The sequence below is a fragment of the Tigriopus californicus genome, chromosome 8, assembly GCF_007210705.1.
Source record: "Tigriopus californicus strain San Diego chromosome 8, Tcal_SD_v2.1, whole genome shotgun sequence".
NCBI lineage: Eukaryota > Metazoa > Arthropoda > Copepoda > Harpacticoida > Harpacticidae > Tigriopus > Tigriopus californicus.
The window spans coordinates 4,089,021-4,115,361 of NC_081447.1; the positions used below are offsets into that span (position 1 = coordinate 4,089,021).

Below are 26,341 nucleotides of genomic sequence, written 5' to 3' on the forward strand. Positions count from 1 at the left end.
TTCGTCCAATATGCCTGGCTAACAATTGAAGTCCGTGCCTCTTGTTCGTCTTCCTCTTCTCGAGCACCGGGATCACATCTTCATTAAGCGCATGCGCTCCAGGCCACCAAAGCCATGGACGGGCTCCATTCTTGTCAGTCCCTCGGCAACGTCCTCTTCTTCCGCATGGGGCTGGAGGCGCGTGGCCCTGAATACATATGAACTTGGAACTTGGAACGAAGGAGGAAGGATCGTTCGTTGGTCGCGAGCACCTTTGCTTGGTTCCATCCAGCGACTTGACGTGTTCCCATGGAGCTCTTTGGGTTCGTGAGCGTTCGTGCGTGCGCGTGTGCTGTGTGGGTGAGTAACTATGCTCTATGAGTGAGTGGGAGCGCAGACAAGGCTATTTCCTACGAGTTGAAGTAAAGAGGAACGAACCCCAGATCAACCGGGAGAGGAACAAAACACACACGCAAGCCGAGTTCCTTCTCGAGTATGGTGGTGGTGGTGGTACTACGGCTGCTACTTGGGTGTATGTACATATCGCAATAGCTATTCGAGACCCAGGATCTATACGTCCCTCGTAAGTGGTTGAATGGGTTTTCTGAGCACCCTTGCCATGAAGAAATGACCCTAGGACCACGGACTGTGTTATTGCTAAATGGGTACCGATGGTCGAGCTCGCTCGTCCAGGGTCTTTAGTAACTCATCCAGTCCAGTGGCTAAAAAGTACCTTTGGGAAGTGTGTTTGAGTATGAGTGTGGGAGGAGGAGGAAGAGGAGGAGGTGGGCAATGGGCGGAGTGGAGACAACGGAAAGAAGTGGGAGGTTGTACAAAGAAAATGAGCACCCATGAGGATTTATCTCTATCACTTGTCATTTATTAATGAGTTACAAGATAGCAATAGTTGCAACAGAAATCCTCAAGACATGTAAGTTTGCTTGCTTGCTTGCTTGCTCGCTCTCTCGCTCGCTAGCTCGCATGCTTGCTTGCTTGCTTGCCTTGTCCCGACACATATTGGAACAAACGCACGTGGGGCGTCGCACGATTTTAAAAGCTACAGACACAAGAAGTCATCAAATGTTCGTTCTTCCACAAGTACCGCATGATCAAATCAAGAGAAATCACAGCACTGGCCATTTTCTATAAACATTAACAGTTCTTTTTGTGAAAACTTCACAATGGAGCCAGTTTTCGAGTAGGTGAAGAGGAGATGGGGGGTATTCGTGAATTTGTCCAACAAAGTTTTACGAGGTGCTTCTTAAGCATGACACTCAAGGAGCTGTTCTTGACATTCGTTTGACAAGGGCTGATATATTATTAATTGTGGTGTTGCTGGCTCGTCCAGACTTTTCTTTCATACACTTCGTTCGTATGCCTTTACCCTGGAGTTCTGTTCAATGAGTTTGTCGGACTGTTCTGGGGAGGGACAAAGGATACGGACCACTTTGTCCATCCAAGATTGGACAAGATCTTGGACCACGAGGAGGGTGGGTTGGCTAACTGGGTACAACGAACAGAGGGGGACCACAATACAGAGGGCAATAGTAATAGTAGTTCGTGTGGATTGTTTGGCACGAGGTAATGCAATCTTCCAACCAGTTGGTATCTACATTACTAAATAGCAATAATCGTCTGTTTTCTTATCATGGTAGGTAGCTGTCTTCGGTGGTATCAAAATTTTGCACTAAGTTCCTCAATTCAAGCGGTAACAGGTTCGGGCTTGGTGTTGAACAAGTTATCACTGGGTGGGGCCGGACCACCCGGATTAGTGTTGGCGCCACTCTGGGGCGAGGAGGAGGAGGAAGAGGCCTCCTGGGCCTCATCTGAAGGGCTGGCCGGGTTGGAATCACCCGTCTGTTCGGACTTGACCGACCACGAGGTTGAATAAGGGGCTGCCCGAGCCTCTCGCCGAGCGCGTCGTCGAGCCTTGCGTTCTTCCATGACCTTTCGAAGGGCTTCCATTTTGCCTTTGGTCACCTGGAGTTGTTCCTGAATAGTTTGCTGGAACATCTCGGCGCCAGAGGGAGCTGATCCACAACCTGCAACGAGATCCAAGAACTTTCATCCTGCTGAATCTTGTAGCTTGTTTGCCTACTTGACAGGAATAATTTCTTTAGGTGTTTACTCAACAGGGACGAAATGAGAGGCCTTTGCCGGCTGGCAAGCAACGGTTCGAGTGCAGTTGAGCCCTGTGTACTCGATTCTCGCTTGTCAAAGACAAATAGCAATAGGAACCTTCAACTTGGATGGTAAACGAGTCCGGGAACTAGGCCACTCTTGAGTGGGATCCATGAAATAGCTTACCAGCCTATTCGCTCCCTGACATACTTGGCCTTCACGTGCAAGCTCGGCCAATTCAAGGGATAGTCATTTGTCGACGATCAGAAATCATGTCGTGTGGAAAAAATACCTCCATACATTATTGCTCTCCTACGCACCTTGAGAGGAAGGGTTTGTTTTGCTGGTGTTGTTTTGACCATTTTTGGATGTTCCATTAGCTCCTTTGCTCCGTGTTCCACTTGATGACGTCTGATAGTTTTTGTATTGGGCACACAGGAGGTCATTCAGGATGTGGATAATGGTGGTGATATCGCGTTTGGGCTGGCCATTGCGATCCTGCAAGGCCGGGTTGAGAGTGCCTGCAGAAAAAGGTAAAGGTCGAATAAATCCCCTGTTTCAAAGGTCCCCATACAATAGTAGAGGCGAAAAAAGAAAGACTTGTTGGTCCAAAATGACTCACCTGAAAATGTGCCAGAGTACACGCCTTTTCCATGGTGATGCATGCTTTCAATGATAGCACCTCCGCTACTATGTCTTGGTCGTTTCCGATGGTTCTTGTGGCTACTGCTGGTTTGGCCTTCATCCTGAAAAGAACAAATTCATGGCCATCAAGATGCAGTACACACAGGATACATACAGTACATTAAAAAGCTATTCGCTCTTCTATCCTCTTAAACCCCGCCTAATGGGATTACATTCGCGAGCATCTCGAAGCTGTGACGTCAATGTCAGATCCGAACGGAGAATTTTTCGTGGAACTCGTTCTCGATAAAATCGTGGTCTCCCTCACTCACTCGCTTTCCTTTAGTTTAGGAGTCAACACCTTCTGCAGTAATGGTTCTTCTTGGATGCTCTAGCCCAGATGCTTCGATACAAACAAGAACATCATTAGGGCTCTACCTCGTTTTCTTGACCTGATGGATTGGCTTGGGAGAAAAATCCTGCCAGCGAGCAAGAGAAAGCGAAAGAAAGAGAGAGACATTCTACTAAAGGAGACTGACGAACGACGTAGTGAACCCTGGCTTCCAAGCACCTCATTGAGGTAGAGAAAGACGAGAGCGAGTGGAACGAATATTGGACAACTTAGTTAATGTCCCCAGACAAGTTTGCTCATGCAGGAAAGTGAAGACAAGGAGAACGTGGGGATCAACTGAGGACAGGGAGTGGTGGCGGCTGGAGAATTAAAAACTTTTCACGCCTTTGGGATTTAGGTTTTTGAGGCTTCCAGAGCAACGAAAGGAGAAATAATTACGGCTTGGAATTGGAACTTGGACCAACCCATGAGCAGCCAACTTCTTCTACAGTTTGGGAACTTTTGCGAAATGATTTTCTATATTGGCCAAATGAAAGCCATGGGGGCTTTAATATTGGCCATACTTCGCTTGAATAATCATGAGCAAACTCCATTTCTTGTTTGGTGCCCAAAACTTCAAAGACTAAAACTGGACGTGCTCACTTCTTCTAAACCTGATATCGGTCGTTCACTCGCGGTCTGGGTGACCAAGCCAACCTGGCCAACCTTTTGGGCCTCATTGATCATGAAGAATTCTCTTTAAGCCAAACTATTTCACCCGTGCACTTTGTGATTGACTAGCGAACTGATGAACCAACCAATGGACTGAAGGACCAACGGAAGTTGTTCCAAAAGTGGATTTGAGATCAAGACTTTGGAGTTGGCAGATCCATGGGGACTGGCACGAGCTTAGAATAAATTCAAAACGTCAGGCTCACATTGTTTTGGTGGATGTTGGCGGATGTTTGGTCGTCCCAACCTTGACACACGTCAGGTTTAGAGCAATTTCGGAACAATTTTGGGATCTGTAGAGGGGGAACGATTGAAGAACTTTCCCCTTGACTTGCTAACTTTTCAGGGGCTTGCAGACGACCAAGATCGGCCAGGACCAAAGAATTGATCTTGGCGGATGTAAATCCTGAAAGTAATGTGCATAATTTTTCCCATTTGTATGAAGTTATTGTTCCCCGCTTGCTTCCTTTTTAGGGAAAATATTATATGGTAGGGTCTTGCGAACAAGGACCATAAAATTTAACCTCAAGACCTCCTTGGGGACCACCAAATCCAGACCTTTTAAATGCGTGCTGCTCTTTCGGCTTGTGCCTGTCGTCCACATTGTCCCGGGGTCCTTTTCGATGAGTATTCTTGTCTTGTCCAGTTTTTACCCTCAAGAGCTGAATTTCTGATCATAAGCAAGCAAGCAAGCACGGAAGCACGGAAGCACGAAAGCAAGCAAGCAAGGTTCACATGATATGAACAAGAATGAAGTAGGGAAAGAGAAAGAAAGATAGGGGAGTTCTGTTACAGTAATGACATTTCGCTCCCTCCAGCCGGATCGAGGGGTCAGATTCAAAAATAACCCAGGGTCTTCTTTGGCCTTCATTTTTTCCGCCTCGTCTGAAAGATCGAGGCTTCAAGGGGTCTTTACAATCCCACACCTAATGGGAGGGCATAACCAGCCTCAGATAGGAGGGAGGGCGTCCTCTATTTGGTGAGTGTAATGCTGGGACTTGAGGCAGAAAATGATGATTATATGGCTGGGACCCCGTTTTTTGGCCTTGGCCACGCCAGAGTAGCACGTAGCCACTCAGGCTAAACATCCAGCTCTGAAAAGCTGACATTCCATCTTAAGCCCAAACTGCGTGTGTGAACAAGGCCCTAACGTCAGCAGTCAGCACCTCTAAGACGATCTTCGTCCTCGTGGTGGTCTCTTTCTTTTCCTCGAGTTGGTCCTTGGACCCTCTCTGCTCACCACTTCGACATCCATTGGCTTGGCCTCCCCGATCTCCAAGACTGATGGTCATAAAAAGCCTTTTGGTTTAGGAGGCGCTATGAGCATGCAATCATTAGCGAAGGCAAATATGGTTATTGTTGCCGGGGGGCTTCTTCTATCTCATAGAGTCTTGAGGTCCTCGCTTTATTCTCACCCCACCCATGGGCAGACTAGTGAAGTAGGCAAACAAGTCGACAAGCCGCGAGGCTGCGAATGCCAAGCAAGTCTTTCTTTCCCTACAAAGTCAGCCCGGGAAATCATGAGAACGCGCCAAAGAATGATGATGATCATCATAGCAGCAACAGCACGTTCTCAATGGCTGCCTTTTTTGAATGGACGTGGCTTGAGGGGGAGGGAGGGAGGGGGAGGCGGTGGAGGAGGAGGAGGAGGCCTTTTCCTCGCGCAAGAACTTCATTTTAGTAAGCTCCTTACATGATTTATCATGTCATAAATCCCAGATCAAAATCACAAGCCTCTTCTTATCCTTCGTCTACTTCTCTATGAAACATCCTTAAAAATGACCATTTCCCCAAGATCCGAGAGATCCTTACAGTTATACTCCTTCCAAACTCAAGCTACTCACTTTTCAGGTCGGGGAGCCAGTCCGAAGATGGGACCTCGTAATGGCCGGAATGTTTTAAAAGGTTCCCAATTTCCTCCAATGGATCTTTCGGTTTCAGCGGATTTTCAATTATTTTAGAACCCTCGGAGCTGGAAGAAGCTTTCATATTGACTCGACCAGCTCACCCAAATCCCCCCCTCTCTTTCTTTCTCGCCCTTTCGCTCTCTGTCTCTCTAACCACGTCGCCAGAAAAGAATGAGAGGTCCTTACTCAAGAAATCAATTGAGGAGGCGAACAATGACATGGGATCTGAGCCTCGAAAGTCTAAGGACCACCATCCGCCACTTGTAATGGGAACAGCAGGCAGGGAGTATAAATGGCACGTCAAAAAATTTGATTTGTGTCGTCCATACACCCACTTTCCTCCCGGCTGTCCTTTGTGGGGTCCAAGACTAAGCCATTGGATGAGGAAAAGGGACTTAAGCCTTTAGCCCAGTTCTTTGGAAGGCTTTTTCTATTGTCAGGATGAGGCGAGTGAGGCGGATGAGAGATCCTCGCCAACCAACTGGTGGCAGTTGTTGTTGCTGTTGTTGTTGCTGATGATGATGTTGCCGTTGCTACTGCTTCTCCTAGTGAGGGTGTTCTAAAGCCATCCAACCCACCACCACCAACTCGTTTTTCGTCCTGCTACGTAGACTAGGTTGGACTCTGAGGCGCCCACGTTGAAGAGATGAGGCTTTAGGGGTGTTTTGTCGGGCTGTGATGGCCTGAAACTCATTTGTCAAGCGTTTTATGCTCGTCAAAATGGAACGGAGGACAAGGGAACCAACAAAATAAAGCTTAGCAAAAAAATGAGAGGGATTCAGCCTGTCTGACACATTAAGAACGCGGGCAATAGAAACGCTTCCGAAGAAAGTTTCGACGAAAAACAGAGGACCCACTTTTTTGTGGCTGAAACATCCGGCGTTCCATCTGGCAGGATGTGGAACAGAGTCCAATCCCACGTCTTGATTAATCAGGACTCGGCGTAGTGCCATCCCTGTCTAGACACCTTCTACAGCACCTACGGTAGCATAAGATGGCCTAATGTCTTGTCACAACTCCTTACCTCGGATGATTTGTTGACAGATGAAGATGAAGTAGCTGAAGAGGATGAGGAGGTCACTGGTTCCGACGGTTTATTCTGGCTTCTGTGTGAAGAGTTCAATACTGAATTAGACGAGGAAGAGGCTGAAGAGGTTGAGGGTACGTGTTGTGAGGCATTGCTCCTGGATTTGAATCCAGACCCACTGGAGGTGGAGCGCACGTGATCGGATGTAGCCGTGCCTGCTGCTCCCGTCGATGACGGTGTCGTAGTGTTGGTAGTGGAAGAGGAACCTCGGGTCGTGAGAACTTCGGATGAAAGCTGCTTGAGTGTCTGAGTAAGATTTTTGCTGGCCTCGGCCAGAGCCCGTGTATCCAGCTTTGGTTTGTAGGAGCTCACTGGCGGACTAGAGGCTCCAGATGCTGCACTTGATGCTGATGAGTAAGATGCTGACGAAGACGTTGACGACGACGACGACGACGAGGAGGAGGAGGAGGAGGAGAAAGAGGAACTAGGAGATGAGGGTGAGGATGCTGACGAGGTTGTTGTGGATGCTGAAGCTGGAGTCGAAGATTCCGTCCCGGAGGAGGACGGGGTTGAACCGGTTGAGGATGTCTTGGCTCTTTTGCTGGAGTGATGTGAGTTCACCGTGGAAAGTTGGAGCTGGATCAACATCATGTGGTCTCCAAGTCGCATGGTTAGATTCAAGGGAGCTTTTCCGGATAGAAAGTCAACCACCTGGAACAAAAACAAACGAGACAAGATTGAACGAGTTACATTATAGATTTGCTCAATATCAAGAGAGAGCATAAAAGAGACCTCGCCAAATAATAATATATGTAAGATTGAGAAATTGCGAAACAAAAAAGTTGAACGTTATAAATTGCTCTTTTTGTGTCTGCGTTGCATTTTGGGATCGGCCCCAAAAGATTGATCCTATAAACCCTCAGACAAAAAAAAATTGTTAGTGGCCTTCACTCTTTGGCCTTGGGTCATATTTGCCCTCGATCTCAAGTCACATGGGACGCGATGACACCCGCTCTCGAGGCTGTAAATTTTCGTCTATTTTCCCTCTAAATATCTTTTTCCTCCCTCTCCATGGAATTTCTTGTCGGTCTCGGCCAAGTTGATAATCCATGAAGGAAGAACGAACACGCAGTCAAAGAAAACCTAGCCAAGCTAACATTGGAGAGTAGGTCAGGTAAAGCACGACCAAAGCAACCACCATTACCACCACTACCGCCGTAGCACTGACTAGCACAGCAACAGCAGCAACATTATCACATAGGTACAATAAGTCTCTATGAGGCGTCATATGACCTCGGCCGTGCTGTGCAAATCACCCAGATCAGGAGCTCTTTTTTTTAAGCATCTATCCGAGCATAAATTGGCACAGCGCTGAATGTAGCCAAATGTACTATTGAAAACAATGGCATCATCCATCCTTTCTCGACTCGCGAGCAACGGTTATTTCCAATGCTCGCGTTCTATCTTGAGACTGGATGTCTAGCTTGGCCAAACGGATTCTCAGCATTTGTCGGATGTTGTGGTCTGGCCGTGAGCGGGTGACGTCTTCAAAATTGCAGAGAATTTCAGGCAGTGCTCGACTTCTTCCTACTTCTTCAAGCAAGCATTATCCTCAAGCGAGTGGTTACTCCAAGATTAAAAGGGAAATGTGCTCGAGACGTACCTAGATTGCTCACACTACATAGAACAGCCCTTGTACGAATTGCGTGACGTGACGTGAGTCAGGCAGAGAAACAGCTCAACTGTGTCAGTGACTGGATCGGCCACCGAAGTGTGTTTCTCTTAGCACATGTGGATATGGAGGGCAGAGAATCCTGTTTCTCAACAACGGGGCTGTTGTGGGGTTCCTCCTATTCGTCTTGCCCGGGGAGCTCTGGCCAACAACGACTGACTCGGTTCAAGTGGAATTTCTAGGTGACTGCATGGCTTCAGAGCTGCTTGAATCCGGGACAAAAGAGGGTCGAATGGAGAACTGCATGAGGACGGCGATGACGATGGTAACAACAACAACAAGAACAGCCAAGTAGTAGTAGAAGAAGAAGAAGGGCGAATTGAGGGCATCGAGGCCAATGAGAGGGAGAGTGATTTCAGGAAGAAGAAGAAAATCTGTGATGAAGTCGTCCCTTCTTTGGCACACTAGAACCATTGTAGGTGCATGTGTTTCGGGAGACGGGCAGAGCGCTTGGAGAGCATGTTTATTCCAATTCACGTGAGCCCGACGCGCTTTTTGTCGACATCCTTTGAAAAATGGTCTCTTTTCCTGTTAAGGGAGTAAATATCATTGCCATGGCATACAAATTGAGTTCCTTTTGGGCCATGGAGAGATGGGAAAACCGGAAAAAAATATCCGTTCCCGGTCTTGACAACCCTTAATAGAGGAGCTCGTTACTCGTTAGTACTCTTGGTATTGAACCAGGGTGAGTGGTTATGTAGGTAAAAAGACCTCGTTGAGAGGTGTCTATATCAATTGCACATCAGACAACGTGGGTCGATATCTCCAAGCCTCCCTCTCTCTCTCTCTCTCTCTCTCTCTGTTGCCATTGTTCTCGTGGAAACAAGAGCCATTTTCGAGAGTTGGACCGTTCCACTTGAGCCTCCGCACAATGAAGCCATGGAACCTAATCGAAATTTAGACACAGAGAAACGAACGTGACAGTTCAGATATTAGATTGAGTGAGAAAGTCCTCTGAAGGGAGCAATACTCAAAGACGGTGGGGAAGAAAAGTTTGGACAAAAAATAGTAAGGACAGAATGAGCTCGCCTTCTCTGTTGGAAATTTCATTGACTCGGCATGTTTCTCACCATAGCCGCTCGCAGATTGAATGTTCCAAAGGTTCATTCCTCGAAAGGAGCCTAACCAGAGAAGAAAGACGACAGATTCAATCAAAATTGGTATACAGAAGGGAGGCAAGCAACAAAAGATCCTCAACATTCTGACTTCCCCCATTTCCCTCCTGCTAGCTACTAGTATGCTGGTTTGTACGTCTGGACTATTGTGATTTCCAGGCATCTAAGGGACAGAAGAGACCCCTCTCAGCGATTTGGAACTTGTATTGGAGGAGTACGTTTCAAGAGGGACCTTGAACTAACCCCCTATGCTGCTGACCCCTAGAAAATTGCTGGCCTAAAGTCAATTCAAATGCACATTGCGGAATAGATGGAGGAGGGGAGGGAGGAACAGGACATGGCGGCTGCTGCTACTCCTGACTGACTGTCAGGAAGTCAAGGGATCTCTTTCAAGACTTCCCAGCTCGAACCTAACCTCGAACGAGCCCAGCCAGTCATTGGTGTGCCAAGATTCCAGGGGACGGACTCACTATCTTTCCCCCCGGTCGCGCTGCTCATTGCCTTTAAGGACCAAACTTGGTTTGGTCAAAGATCCCCCTCTGTGATGGTTCATCGGACGAATGCCAGTATATGCCTGGAACATTCATCGTGTTCTCAAGCCAAACTTCGACGACCAACTCAAGTCTAAATGGCATGCTAACTTCGTAGTTGGGCTCCCACTATCTCATCCGTAATACTAGTCATTGGTCAAATGTTCAGGATCAAATCTAATCCGGGATGGGAGAGTGAGTCGGATATTGCAGGGGCCCCAACTTAGTTGGACGGACCTTCCATTTGGTGGCAAGATATCGTGAGAATCTAATAGGAACACTATAAGTGTGTACCGTCATGTGCGGGGAACAAATACTCGATTGTTCTCTAGAGAAACTCTCACGTCCCAAGTCAGGTTAGGACCCCACTTCTTCTTTTTAGGGGACAGTGGAGGTCGCTGGGCGAGAGGAGAATCTGGATCCTAATGTGCTTTAATCTAGAGTGTTCTCTATTTTTGCTCTATTGGGCAGATGGCCAAGATGGGGAAACGGACGATGTTCTTAAACGAAGAGTCTTAGCCAACCAAGTCATGGCGACATCGAACACATTTGTTTAGGAGACTTCCAAGCACACAATCACCAAAGGCCAGTCGAGTTCAGGGCTTGATAGCTCAAGGCCGGTGAGAGTGGTTTAGCTAGCGAGATGACGGCCATTATTCCACTTGACGAGGTTCAAATACATAGAAAACGAACGTATTCTCAGACATGTATCTAGCAATAGATGTCATGATGTCACTTGTTGCCAGGGATGATAAAGGCTGAATACAAGGAAGGAAGGCCTTTGGATTTTGGAATTCAGGATGAGAGCGTTTCAAGGAGTTGTTGAAACAAGCCACTCCTCGTTACAGATCAACAAAGCCACTATGAAAAGGCCGTTTCCCGAGAAATCTGGGCTTTCATTTCGTATTCTAATACTGGCCCTCCCGGCACACCCTTGGTCCTTCCTCCCTCTTGAAAGTTGCTGGGGAAAACTTCTCCATTGTGGATGATGATGGACCAGAGATTTTTTCGTCTCCTACTCGTTCCTTGGTTTTGCATAAGCAAATTTGCTGAAGCAAACACAAGCAGTGAGTGGTTGTGCACAGCAGCCATTCTCGATGGAACTGGAGACCTTGGCAAAGTGGGAGAGCCAAAGGCCACATATACAAACTACAGCACGAATAGGGCAGTCCAGACCAGCACTTGGTTTTGGCTTTTGCTTTCGCTTTTGGGTCTCCAAGTCATTAAATGCCTAATAGAAGAGCATCATCGAGGTGAAGAGGGAAACCACGGACTCAGCTTCCATTTTCAGAAAAAGGAAAACGGAAATTAAATGCCAATACCAACGGCGTTGCCCTTCTGGAAAACGAGAGGGAAGCGGAAAATCCTGGAGGAGAAGACGTCATAGAACGAACGAGTTCGTAAAATATATCATGGGTTTCGCTCGTATATTTCTAATAAAAGACCACAAAGTGTTCTGGGAAATATAATCGGACTTCTCTGATCCATGGAAAATGATGCCACGCAACTTTCGTTGATCTTGGAAGTCTTCTTGGAATTCAGTGCTTTGTATGTTCCTCCGTTCCCTCGTGATAAAGACCTCCTCCTCGATAAGAAGGAGGATAGAGGGAGTCTTGGGGCTGACGAGGCATTTTACATCGAGATGATTCGACACAATGATGACTGGGAATAATTTCGTTTTCCTCCATTCTCTTGGCGAGAAGAAAGGAGATATTCGGGTTTTAGCTCCCACTTATATTTGGAGTTGGAAAACTACGGGCACACTATGGTCCGTACATACGTCCGTCCACCCTTTGCCGAAGGACCGAGGAACGAAAAGGGGATTCCCTCTCTTTTTTCCTCTTCTCTCTTCCCTCTCACTTATTCTGTCTCTTTCTCATTTCCTCGTTTTCGTAACAATCATCAGTGGTCTTTTGCGCCTGGCAAAGATGCCAATCTGATGCTTTCCAAATGAGGACAGTATTGTTCCATGGCCTTCTGCTTGAAGCTGAAGGCGCCAGTCAGTTGGCCAGCCAGCAAGCAAGCCATGGCCTCTGAGGGTCCATACATCAACCAGAGTCTCATTCTCTCCGCAGACAACAACCACACAATGTGGCAAGAGATGGGAAACGACGAAAAAGGACCACTACAAAGATGAACGAGCCAACAACTAACCAACGAGTCTCAAAAAGGGCACACTCGCACGTTCGTAATCTCAAGCCTCAGCCAAAGGCCACGATGAATTCTCACTTTCTCGGGGTTGGGTCTTTTCTACGCGTATCTTATGTAGTGACAAGGGGAAGCAAGTAGCTCTTCATTGAAACTCATTTTCCCCTTTGGGGGTGTTCACAATGCTCCCTCAATCTTTCAGCCTCTAGGTGTGATGGTCAAGGACCCTAGGGAACAAACTTTTCCGATGAGAGTGGGAAAGGTCATTTCGGCAAACAACTTTTTCGAAAGAGGAGGGAGATCTTCACTAATCTGAGTTTGTCTATGAGGAGGCACTATAGCAGAAAAAGAAAAAAAAAGAACTTCCATTAATCATTTTCACTTTCCACTTTGATTTCCCTATGATCAATGACACTACAATTCCAGTCTTCATTACGATATCGGCTAGGTTTATGGCATAGATTGGGATTATCTAGGGCCATTTCCTCCATTCGAATGCTATCCATTCGAGAGGTTCAACTCGGGGAACCCCATTGCCATTGCAATAAGCCTTCATTTAATGGCTTGCTACTTGCTCGGAGGCTCATTTCAACCAAGGATCGTGGGTCTGGAGCACCAAGTAGGACAGAGAGAGAGAGAAGAAGAGATCGAGTTCTTTTTCATCGGCAACTGCAAAGCTAGTAGTTGTGGTCGGGAAATGCAACAGCTTCAAGTCACCACTAGGACGAGTACTGTGAGAGGTGGGGCTCAAACTGGCTTCACTTCCGAGGGTTTACTTTCCTAAGCGAACTTTCTGGCCAGAGGTCATTCCATTAGCTGATATCCAGGCGACGACCAGATTCGACCAGATTCTCACTAAATGATAAAAGCTTGTTCTGGGGTTAGCGTGAGGGATCCTGGAACGAACTACTCAGGCCCGAAGCCTTCTTCCGACCCTTTCTAACCACGGCCAAGCGTGTATGGACGAGATAGAAGGCTTTGCGAGGCGAGAGAGCGGAAATTTCATGGCGCAGTTCAACGGTCCAGTAATTGGACCCTGGAGTAATGGAGGAAGAGGATCTTCCTTTCATTACAACAAAGTTTGCTTGGCCCACCAACCAACCAACCAACCAACCAGCCAACCGACCAACCATATCCAAGCCACAGGGGAAGCAACAGATTTTCTTCCCTGAGCGGGGACACCCTCGGTGGAAACGTCATTTCGTCCAATTTATTAGCCTCAGCACCTTCAAGGTTGCTCCGTACAGAGAGAGAGCTTCCAAAACCACCCCTTATGGGCCCCGGGGGAGAAAAAGAAGGTCCACTTGCTTGAAATCTGAGCTCAACAACTGGGCAAGGGAATCCGTTGCACCCTCCACAAACGTGGCGAAGTTTTTCATCTCTTTGTTGAGGAGCTAAGTTGGCCTAATTCCTTGGCGAATGTCTCCTACATCGCCTTGAGCCACACACTCGTTTGAGCTCAAGCTCAAACAAAACAGGGTTCTTGGAAAAAATACGAAACCACGAACGCCTGGAAGCCGTCTATCTTACCGTTGTTAGTAAGGAGTATGTACGTAAGTACGTACACTACGTACTGCATGTATCCACGGGTTGAAGAAAGCAAGACAGCAAGCTATGGAAATCGTTTTGCGGTTCTTCTGCCCTCATATGGTGGAGAGCTTGCCTGAAGCCATTTCAAGTTCTTCGACTGACACTATATTGAACTACTCCTTGCATGTTCAAACGAATCCTCGTACTTAGGTAATACTATGCGTAAGTAGAAATGCCACAACCCTGTTAATCTAGTCTCGCGGGGCTGTATGTGCATAAGATTTATGCTCCTTCGCATGTCCTAGTTTCCCCCACGATGCCATATTAAACGACGGCTTGGCATGAAGGTGACTAGCTAGCCATATATTGTAGGTCAAAAGCCAACTACAAAGCGACTTTGAAGACTGAAGGACACAAAAATACATACGTCTACTCGTGCACCTCTCTTTCCAAAAAGGCGATGTCCAGATGTGTTTTTGTTCGTTCATGAAGTGCCTTGAACAACGCTGTGTGAGCCAATAATCTAAAACGTACTGTAAGTATAGGTTGAGACTTGAGAGTGGGGAGGAACCACCCTGGTTTGCCACCTGCCACTAGTACTTACTTGAGATCCACTGTGTCTCCTTGCACATGCCACACATTATCTACTCACCCTATGCTATTAGTGCCGGGATCCCTCTCTACGATTATTTACTGCCCAAATAGAAGGCACTACACACATTGAGGTATACAGCAGTTGTATGGTTCATTTATCATGGTCGTAATTCCCCCCTCTCTCTCTCTCTTGTACCTTTGGGGACTGCCAAGAAGAAAGCTGAAGCCCAATTAGAGCGATCCAGTTTGAAATTGGAAAAGTTTTCAATCGTTCCAAGTGCTCTTGTCCTCGCTCTAACTCGAGCATCTACGGCAGGTCTTGAGCACTCGGTGGAAGGGAAGTCGTGTGCACCACTGACAAAATTGATCCTCGAGATAACACAATAGCCCTCTGTCTCTATGGTTACAAGTTGGTTGTATTTCTTAGTAGTTCTGGTGCTCATACACCCAGTAGGCGGTTGTTGGTTGATCTCTCATGCTTCTGGGATGTTGTGGTGTTTCATTCAAGCAATCTAAGAATTGCATGAGAGCCATATCCAAGGGGAGGAAGAATGTTTTATCCGGGCATTCCGGAAAGCCGAAAGGAAGATAGTGGTGTTCGTAGTGGTTGGAGAGTTTTCTTGACATTCACTTCATGTTCCCAACTGCTTTTGTTCAACAAGCCACGCTTGAATTGTCTTAGATAAGACCAGAACAGAGCTCAGAACTATGAAGAAGAAGAAGAAGAAGCAGAAGAGGAGCAGAAGGAGGCAGAACAAGAGGTTCTTGACAAGATTCTCGCGAATGACACACTTGGCGAGAACTAGATTGGTGCATGGCTTCTCATTCTTCCTCTGACTGATTCTGGAGAGATTTCCGGCTTCATTGAGAAAAAAATGAAAACATAAATAAAATAATCTGGGGTTTGGCCAATAGAACAATGCTTCTATTTGAGAAAGCATTTTCACACGCTGTTGGAGTGGGGTGACAAAGCCCAGCCGTCCTCCTCAAAATGATCTAATTACAGAAAAAGTCTCTACCACCACAACCACAACAGAAGACATGCCCCCTTAAACTAGTTAGGCTATTCAAGGAGTCGCCCAACAGAGAGAGTTTTTATGGTCCATTTTTCAACTGCGGCAACCCTTGGCCAAGAATGCAATGAGTCTCATCTTGATTCAATTAGGCCTGAAACGGCCACAAATTTTGGCTATGCCATGACCACCAAGGATGAACGGATGGGATAGATGTTTTGGGCATGCAAAGGCTAAAGACCGCAAACAACCAAAATGCTTCTTCTTCTTCTTCCCTAGTCATTGTCGTCTATAAAGTGTACAGTTCTTTGCCCGACGCATTTAAAGCCAAAGCGGAGAACATATTTTCCTCACTTTCTCACCAGACCTTCGGAAGATTTGGGACATTCTGGAGAGGCTTGCCTTATGTCGTCATCTCTCTTCTCCCAAAGCACAGTTTTAAGAGACTGCTACAATCTGGCATCACATTTCATTACATCAAGCATAAAGGGGAGTGAAATCGCCTCTAATCAGGCCAATCCAAGCTCAATCAAAATGGCAGATGGTGAGAACGAAGCGTTTTTGTTATGGATCAAATCCTCAAGCATTGACGTTGAAAGGTCACACCACTTATTAATTCAACTCTCCTTTTATAAAGGTGCGACGACGTGAACCGGGTTTTTATTCTTTCATAAAGTTCAGCTCATTGAACTCGTCTCCAATCTTAAAATGGGAAGGGAGTCACCTGAAATTACAATAACCAACCCTATACAAGCTCAACTATCATTTCAGCCCTCTAGCCTTATTGGCCCCTGTCTGGATGTCTGCATTTGAACTCAGATACACAGGGCTCCCACCAAGGGTAGGGGCAATGCTTCCCGTCCTGTGTCTCTCTACATATTATCTAGTATGTGGAGGGGGACTCTGGGTAGTCACACTCAGCTACATCCACTCTCATCATTAGGTCCATTAAATAGAGAACCAATCTGTCGACCAGACCAGTTTTGAGTTCTTCCCAGCTTGGAGAGGTCTCAAATAGTTCACAATACATGGCAACATGGCAACACCGTCATTTGCCACAGGAATATGCAGCACAGGTGAGGTAAAGCCGGGGAGAGGGGGGGGCAGGCCTCGTCCACCTCGTTTCCTGAGTAAGGCGAGAGAGCTTCTAGCTTTTGCCACTCTCATATCAGCTGACAGAGGGTAAGGGGCTGAGTTGGCGAGCTCTTTCTCAATGGAGACCAACTTGACGACCGGTTTTGGAGAGATTGGTGAGAACATTCATAGACAAAGGAAACCTCCATCGCACTTCGTAATTCGCTGTGCATGAGAGTTCAGACAGAAAATCTACCTGAGGGGCTGTGAGTAAGTTGAAAGAGGAATAATGCCCGGCTACTGACTCAAATAGAACCGATTCACTCTTACCAGTACGTATGGAGTACCTAGATACACAGTAAGTACACGTACACCCATGTGCCAATACAGGTCTGGATGGGACCGCTTACAGCTTTGAAGCGATTTGAGGTGACGTGGAGAAATTCTAGGTCAAGGCAAACGAGGTGGAATGAATCACATTGATGAGGAAGAGAATATGAGACTACAGAGACGATTTTCTTCCCCTCCAAATATATCCTCTTGATGAGGTCTTTCATGTTTAGGAATGAAGGAATGATCGCACAATGAGGATTTGAGGAGGGTAGCGCTGAAGAACAACCGTACTTACTATTCGTCCTACTAAGATCAAGCCAAGAAGAGAAAGAAGGAACCAATGAAAGAAAGGAGGAAGAAAAAAGAAGAGGGAGCAGGGGAGAGGAAAGAGGGTGGAAAGAGGGTAGGGGCATGGTTGTATGCTCGCCAATAGCCTTTGGAAGGTTCAGATATGTGCTACAGTACATCCAGGCCAGACAAACCGTATTACGTCTTGAAAGGACCCCTTATTTTGGACAGCTAACCACTGTAGCACTACTCTTTCCTGGCTCCTATGGTTGGTAGGCCGGGAGAATTGGATTAGATCTAAAAGTTGGGTGCGCTGCCAAAGACGGATCCACAATGACATTCAGAGGGGTCTCGGGTGGTGTAGACGCTCATTTCTCCATTGCTCACGATTTCGTGCGCATATCCAAATGAGGAGAGGAGAAACTCTTTTCCTGATGATGTTACTGAAGGGACCTGGTGGTTTCTGGTTTCTTGAGCAATGCTCTGCCCCAACGCTTCTTCCTTACTCTCTATTTCATTCACTTATTCCCGTTCACCTTTGGGGAAAAAGTTTTCAGATGATTTTCGCCACTACCTTCAATGAGCTGGGAAAGACCCAAAGTGGATCGAGGAACTATTGAGATGGAAAGAGTGTTGGGTTTTGGGTCTCAAGAGAAATGAGCGGAGGGAATTAAGTCAAGAGTGAAAATTCATTTCGCCCTTTTCGGTCTTCTCGTCCTCCTCCCACTTGTTCTCACCGACAAGATCCATCATAGACGTCTCTCCTAAAAAGATCCTCTCAAAATGGTGGAACGGTGGAACAAGGGGCAAAAAATCCCTTAAAAAGGAGGGAAGAGGCCGATTGCTCAAGCCTTGAAAATGAGTATGATAAAATGCTGGCCAATGGGAAAAGAACCAAGATCGCTTTAATGGAAATAGGGATTGAGGGAGCGGAGAGAGTCATTGAGACAGGGAGGGAGGAAAGGACGCCGGGGAGGTTCCTTGCCTCAATTTCATCAAGTGATGCCAAATTGGAAAATCGTGCGGAATAGTGAATGAGTCCTCCTACTACTGATACTTGGCATTCCAAGACCACCATTGTCGGGGCTGCCAGTCTTGCCCATCCCCAGTTGGAATGCACCTCGGCTCGTTTCAAGACTTGATGCTAGATTGCCCACATGGAATGGGGAGGAATTTTGATGACACTCGCAGAATGAGCCGGGTTGGATCATTCCGGACCCGTTCCAGGCCATCTTCTTCAATGAATTTGCGAGATTTCCGACATCCCATCCTGAGTTGGATGAAGCTAGGAGCCGAAGACGAAGAAAACAATCCCATTTTCAACGCAGAACAAAACAATGAGGGCAATGCTAAAAGGCTCTTTTAATAAAAGCAAATTGGATTACTGCCATTCGAGACGGAAATGGTAGATTGAGGATTAACCAAATCAAGTAAAAACAACAGATAGTTATGCCTGCAACGAAGAGAATAGCCTCTAATTCAAACTAGCACGTTGGGCTCCCATATAATCTTTGTATAGGCCATGCTGACTTACAGAAATTAGCCTGAGATTTGATGAACAATTTGTATTGTTTTAAATCTTGCATCATCCACACACCACACACAAGGAGGGTTGGACGAGTGGGATGATGTGTACTTTGAGGATTGGCCTTGAATTCAAGATGATTGTTGAAATCAGAGACTCCGATATCAGTAGTGAGTGGGTGGGTGGGTCTGTCAAGTACGAACAATCCATCCTCAAACACGACCTTGATGAAATTTGAGACATCGGTCAAGATTACGAATCAGAGAGAGGGTCGTTTCAACGTCAGGGATCAACTGATTGGCTTACAAAGCTTGGGAGCAGGATGTTATGTGCTTGCATCCTTCGCCTCGCCATGTGGCAGTTCTCTCCATGCAACATCTATCGCTAATGGGGAGATGAGCAGTTCCAAATCCGGGATTATGATGAATGTGGCATACCCATGAATGAGAGAAAAGAAAGCCTCATCACAGCCTTCAAGGCTTCGAGCAAGCCCAAACGTTGTATTACATTACGATACTACAGCATATAACTGACGTGGTTGTACACGTACTTGGAACATTGGATAACCAATACACGGCGTTCATTTCTGGATCGTAAATCAGTGTCAAGAGCGTGTATCTCCTCACAAAACGTTCCATTTCTCAGCCTCATGGACTCAATCTCATACATCAAAACGCAAATGCCAGAACTCGAGACAGGAGACTTGAGGCCTTCCCCAAGAGAAACAAACGTCCCTCTACCTTGAAGGCTCACATGAAGTGGCGCATGACCCCATGTAGCTCTCTAGAAAGTAGCCCGCCAAGGTTGGCGGTTCCATTTTCGAGGCAGGGCTTCACTGATCCAGTGGTGGTGATGGTGCTCCCCCGGAATATGTACATAAAAGAGGGTACTAAAAGCTCGTACATAGCTGAAGAGTGGATCTTGGGCACCTTTCGTGTGGTGGTCTAATCCTCATGGAGGACTGAGTGCCGTGGAAGAAATGCATTCGAGGAGGGATTGTTTATATGGTTGGTAGTCTCAGCTTGCCAAAGCCCCTCTACCTTAATGTCTCTGCCAGGCCAAGATATATATTCCCCCTTTTGGTCGTTTTCCTGGTCGAGCCCCAAAAAAAGAGATGGGAGAGAGCCCCCCCCCACCCAAAAAAAGCCCTTCTAACCGTTTCGTAATTGGCAAAAAAAATCAGACTGGACCAGAAAAAAAGGAAAGTTGTCGGTATTTTGCCGTTGCCAATGATCAAGATGATTGTTGCTGAGCGTAGTACATATGATAACTGTTTTTGGCTTGTGGTTCTCGGAAGGGATTCCAAATTCAATTGAAGTTCAATTTTGGAGGCAAGCGAATCGTTGGTAACACTGTATTAGTCGCTCACTTCCTCCACTGAGAAGAAGATTTTTGGCTCCAGGTTTTTTTGTGAGAGACTCAAGCGCCCAAATCCAGTGTTACTAGCTCAAAGCTCCCAAGCCCGAAAATGTCAGGACTTGTAAATAGTGAAATATCAAGGTTGAGAAGAAGCGTCTTCTTGTTGTTGGCTCCACTTTTCCTCTTCAAGACGACGTAGTATTTGTAGTAGTTGAACATACTGTACTGTAGATCAGCTAGCTCTTGTACTGTAATAGTGACTTCAATCTGTTGAGATCTCACGCGCACGCACTCACACGCACACACAGAAGCAAAAGAAAATACCAACTTCATATAAACACCAGAGTAAAACTCGACATTTAAGTCTTGGGCAGGTGATCTTTTTCTTCCAGCTAAATCTGTCCCAAATCATTACAAGATCAGCTCTTCCTCTATCTTCTTCACCTCCTTCATCTAAGCCCTTCTTCTTGTACATAATGCAAAATATTCCTCTTGCAAGCTCGAGGAACTCAGATCGTATGACAGAGTTCCTTAAAAGGTGGCCAAAATCAGGGCCGGAACATCCTAGTCTCTCGTTAGTTTCTCGTTGAAGACGAGGATGTTGTACTCAGCAAAACGAATTCAACTGGAAACCTGAAGATTTGAGAATTGTTCAATTGTTGTTATCGGACTGTACCTGGCTGTCGCTTAAACTTTCCAATGCCTGCATGACACTCTGTTCGGGCTTCTGGGCCTGGAAAAACGAAAGAGAGAAAACACATGAATTAGTACACAGATCAATTTACGACTAACGGCTATAATATCGCCAAAAGTCGTTTTTCACAATGCACTTAAATACTTGAGAGAAGAAAATGTAAACGAGGGGACACAAGTGTGAAACGGCCATTTCAATTTTCAACGCCAAATTGAATACTAAATATTAAATGTTGCGTTGGTAGAAGAGAGGCACTCTTATGGATTCAAAGTACACCCTTGAGACTTGCCTGTGCAGAATAGCTATGAACTTCCAAATTGGTTGTCCCACGTGATAACCAACGTATTGTCAAAATATTGGGGGCCTTACCCTTTATTAGCGACAGAGTCATGCTTGAAAATATTGGAATTCAATTCTCGTGGGGTGGAACTAGACCAAGGACTAGGAGCAAGGAACGTGCACTTATGGGACGACAACCAATTCATGCATATGGGATCTATGGCATATCCAATACAATTTCAGTCCCTTCTTATTCGATTTTCCTATTCATTCTTCCTTTCTTTCTTTCTTCCTTCCGTCCCTCTTTCGGTCTCTTAGATTTGGGGGGGTGTTGTTCCAATTGGAACAAAACCTGAGCGGTCTCATGCAGTGTAAATGTGAGCATCGGATTTGGGAATAAATTCTCAAATCTGAGGCTTTTTACCCACAAGTTTCTCCCTCCATATGTTTGACAGGCCAATATATATCCTCGTTGGGTAGACAAGCACAGGGGATCGAGAAAAAGACGGAGGAGAGCTCTTCCTTCCTTCCATTGTGTTTTGTATGTATTCAGTTCCCAGCCCACGTTTTCTTCTTGTTTATTGCCTCCAATTTTCTAGTTCAAAGGATTAACTTGAGTATTGCATAAAAAAAGAGTACATTATGACAGGGAACGCGCCCACGTTGGATGATTGATCAAGGGCTCTTTTGAGCTTGGCTTGGCGAAACGAGAAACGAGAAGTCTTGAAGAAAGCAATCAAAACACGGCTCGGGAAACGTGACGACGTCATCAAGTCATAGGGTATCCGGTTCTCAATTTGAAGCTCCAATAATTCTGTTGGGTAGACTTCAAAACAGACGTTCGTTAGTAAACGACAATTCCAGGGGGGCTCTTTTTTTTCTTGAACAAATCTTCCCCAAATGTCACGGTCAGTTCGCGTCTGGGGCCAATAAACCGGCTCAATTGAAAGGTCTTCGGCCCGAGATGTCGACAGGTCCCTAAAAAAACTCGTCTTTTTTTCGTCAATTATTTCCCGTCGAAACCTTAAAGTCATCTCAATTTCTGTGGCCGACTGAAGCAAGGCGTCTTCACTTTTGGGGAACCAGTCAATCTCGTCTCTTCTTCAGAGGACGAAGATGATCGTGATAATAACACTGACGAACATTGACGTTGGTATGTACAGAGCAGCTATGGAAGAGGGTCGAGGAGCCATGCCGATGGTTCAAAGCTGCTCAAACCCAAAAATCCAATCAGACAGGTCTCTAATCTGACTGTTCTGTGGTTAGGCTCTGGGCAAAGAGGTGATGTGATGATGAAGACAAGCCCGTTTCAAGCCAAAGGTGAGGATTCTAGTGGTATTGGTGGTGATTGTGGTGGTTGGTGGGTTGGTTGGTGGGTTGGTTGCTGGCTTACTTGCTTGGCTGGTTGATGCTAAACAGGCAACAAGAACCACTCCAAGCAACAGCAGCTGTTGAAGCTGCCATGGTACGGTCGGACAAGTCAGATCCAGTGAGAAATACTAACTGAGAATTGGACGTAAGACTGACTGACTCGTCAAGAGGCTCGAGCTCGAAGTCATTGATCCCATGACTGACTGGAGGGCTTTGAGTGTTTGAGAAGTCATATTTGCCAACGTCAAGTGAATGCAAGCCAGCTTATTAACCAAATCTAAACCATTCCACGGTAGAATTCGATGGCAATCCTAAGCCAATCATCGAAGGAACTAACATGGTGAATAGTAACTACGGTACGTTCACACCTTGGACTTCGGTACTCGAAACGAATCATACGCACTAATATAATGCCGTGAGGAGCAGCGCCATTTTCAAGTTGGTCGGGTGGCCAAGTCAATGCCCTTTTCGAAAGAACAAAACCCCAAGCATTGCATTCTTCCCACAACAAAGTGGTGGAAGAAGAGAACGCAAAGCCAGAAGAATGGCACAGAAATATCACTTGTATTCAATGTAAAATGACCTTTCTTGGCGATGAGAGCGCAGCCAGGTGGATGGTTTACCATGAAACACTATGCTACTTGAGCATTGAATAATGCGACCATAAAAGGCACCCAACTACCCACATCTCGAATGCCTAGCCGAGCTCATGTCTGTCTGCACACGAAAGGTGGAATCAATGTACTCGTATGATCTGCTCACTTGACTCATTGCGACGAATGATCCAATGACGAGCCCGATTGCTGAATCATGCTTTGAATACAGTTCGTCCGTCGACTTGAACTTTACTGACATTTTCGTACAAAGCGAGGAAGAAGTGACAGACTCTCTCTTACTCACTTACACACGTACATACCACTGAAGATGAGATGATCACTTCCAACTTCAAAGCCGAAGTGCTCAGTAGAAATGTGCACAAATGTTAAAAGGTGGGGATGAGCGAAAAGGTTAATCAGAAATAACATCGCATCTCTCGAACTTTCCCTCCAAGAACGGGGCGGTTCTTGAGCAACTACCGTACGGACTATACTAGTAAGTCCCTAATTCTGGCCTTCTCCTCACCAACGGATTTTGATCCCTCAGTCACCACCCATAATAGAACAAGAAGAAACGGGACACACAAAAAAACAGCCTAACTGAATTCCCGTCCTAAATAGCTCGATAAATCTCGGGGATTCATTGAGCAACAGAGGGGGGCGAGTGAAGCAAAAAAACCATCCCCCCACCCAGACGAATGGTTGGATGGTGGTTATGAGATGCGTTCAAGTCTCTGGGTAATCGAATAGCATGCAGTATATACATACAGTATACAGGACCTGGAGTCGGTCCCTGGGCCAAAATCCCTGCTTTGAGCTTGATGGTCGGGCGATAGAAAAACAAGGTGAATGTGAATTTTTGCACCAGGGACCGAGTCGGGCGTGAGAAAGTGAGGAGAGACCACGGTCACTGTCATTCATCTGCGCTTAAATGGGGACTCCAGTTTTTTCTTTCCCTTTCTTTCATTCCTTCTCTCCCACTCACTCGCTCACTCGCTCATCAAATCAGAGAGAGAGAGAGAGAGAGAGAGAGAGTCGAGCCATATTGCGATTAAAGTTGGCTCTCTAACGAACAATTTGGAAAATGTCCTTTTGTGTGTGGAAAAGATTGTCCATGAATCATCATGATAGCCTATTGTCCTGTTTGATTAGCCTTTATCGAGACTAAATGGACCAACAAAACACACAAACCACTGGTCTAGTTTACCACTCGGGTCCATCCATCCAATTTCGGGTGTTATTGAAACCCCCTTGATGTCGTTGTTGTTGTTGTTGTTATTATTATTATGTCTTCGGTTTCTCTTTGGTATTGGATCCGTGGACTGTCACTCGAGGAAAGGAGAGGTTTCCAGCTATGTTGACTACAAATGGATGATGGTGGAAGGAATTTCTCTCTCGGCCCTCTAGGTGGCATATTTTTCTCGTCAGCTTAATATGGTCTTTTGATTAGTCTGTTGAGATGAGAGAAGCCAGACCACTCCCAACCAGTGGTAGCATGGCAAACCACTCGCTATCCCCTCGACAGTAGGTCGACCGCAATCAGTTCATGCCAGAAGAGGCTCTGGTATGAGCAGGAAAATGAGGATATCCGTTCTTTGATGCTATTCCGAATAGAAGGACTTTCATAAACATATCTCCAATTCCCACCAAGTCTCTCGACCCAATGTCGTACGAACGTACGTATGTACTACTGTACGTAGCCCGTAGCACGTAGTACTGTAGTAGTCAAGGTTCATTCAGTTGGCTCAAGTGGATTACACTTGGATATGAGCTTGAGTCGGGGCATTTCATTACGTCATTAATGGGCAATGCTTGTCAAGCATATTCAGATGGCACTCTATAATTCGTGCCATAACGAGATTACTACATATATTGGCAAGCTCTCCAACCTACTTCCAGACTCGGTAACAGCTACCATCCAGTCTTGACTAGCTAGCATACTCAAAAGGAACTCACACCGTGTAGGGTATACGTATGTAGTACCTACGTACGTACACTATTCCGTACTGTTTACGAGGCAAAGTGTTTGGGAGTTACGAATGCACTCAATCGCCCCCTCATCCACATTCATTTTAAAAACCTGCCAGATTACATCACACATTGGTTGTTCGTGGGCACAAGAATAGAGGGGCCAATGTCCATATCTTGGTAATTTAAACTACCAAACTTGACAAACAATCATTGGCCAATCACCATTGCGTGCCGAACGTCAAGTGGAACATCCAGAATCAAGGGACGAGACAACACGAAGCTCGAACATGGACTTGGACTCGCTATCTACTACTGTGCTTAAGTAGCTGTGGGTGACACGGTGGTGCTTTGTTCGTCCGTGAAAAGCTCGTCATGTCATCCGATGTAAAGCAGCAAAGCAATGTAAACCGCTATATGTACAGAGTGGTGAGCGTCCAGAACGCTCGGAATGGCAACCGAGTTGTCCTGAATATTCAGGTCAGGCACAAGGGGATCGGGTGCCAAGGAATGTTGTTTCCTTTCCAAGTCTGGTCCCACAAAAGAGATCGTCCATGATCATCCTCCTGTGGTGGACTTGAAGGAGACATTGCTTAGAGGGGTGTTGAGGATTCTTTGACTTGAGGGCGGGTTGCAAGATGCATTATTTGCACCCTCGCTTGTCTCGCTCTCTTTCTGTCTCTCTCTGTCTCTCTCTCTCTCTTTCTCCACCCTAGACTTTGGTCATCAATCTTGTTTCAAAAGACAGCGATTTGGTGGGCTGGTTGCTTGGTAGGTTGGTGGGTTAAGTCGTTGGTTGGGAGACCAAGCAAACGCTTTTCGGGTTGTTGCACCCCCGTCAAACCATGATGATCGTTCTCTGCCATCCATCTATCCATCCAGCTATCTTCTCTCTTGCTCTTCACCTTGTAGGTTCGTGGGTTCGTGAGTACAGGTAGAGAGCTGCTGGTTCGAAGTAGTTCTAGGCCACCTTCACCACAAGCCAAGAGGTAAGAAGAAGGAGAAGCCAGTGGCCAGACCGACATAACAAACCACGACCAACTACCAACCACCACCACCAGCATCATCATCATCATCATCATGATTATCCAGTCTAGGCCAAAGCCATCAGCTGAGACTATAGACCACCAAGCCTTCCTTCTCCATGCACACGACATCAGAGAATCTGTCTTTTCCTCCCTCTCTCTCTCTCTCTGCCTCTGTTGGTTCCATTCTCCCTCAAAGTAAAGAAGAGCTGAGCTTCAAGATGAAGAATCAAAGAAATGAGAGCGAACAATAACAATCGCACTTGATTGCCATCGCCCCCGTTTCGCTTGAGATTGTTTGGCGAGTGGTATCGTTCATAGCTAGCCAGTCTTGTGCATCATCCTCATCATGAAAATGTTGGTAGTTGGGCAGTTGGGGTACTATACTACACTCGTCTGAGGCCGGGGAAGTCCATCGTGTAGACAGGCTTTACAGGTACTTCCAA

General features: G+C 46.3%; 1 protein-coding gene across 1 annotated transcript in view; it reads right to left on the reverse strand.

The window, feature by feature from the left end:
- Positions 1 to 837: 837 nt before the first annotated feature.
- LOC131885070 (midnolin homolog) overlaps positions 838 to 26,341 on the reverse strand; it is a 28,670-nt gene continuing 3,166 nt past the window's right edge. The window contains exons 3-7 of the mRNA XM_059232995.1: positions 20,639 to 20,695; positions 6,719 to 7,432; positions 2,723 to 2,846; positions 2,421 to 2,621; positions 838 to 2,021 (exon numbers count right to left, since the gene is read on the reverse strand). Of these exons, the coding sequence (XP_059088978.1) occupies positions 1,681 to 2,021; positions 2,421 to 2,621; positions 2,723 to 2,846; positions 6,719 to 7,432; positions 20,639 to 20,695 (1,437 nt within the window). The 3' untranslated portion in view covers positions 838 to 1,680. The remainder of the gene's footprint in view (positions 2,022 to 2,420; positions 2,622 to 2,722; positions 2,847 to 6,718; positions 7,433 to 20,638; positions 20,696 to 26,341) is intronic.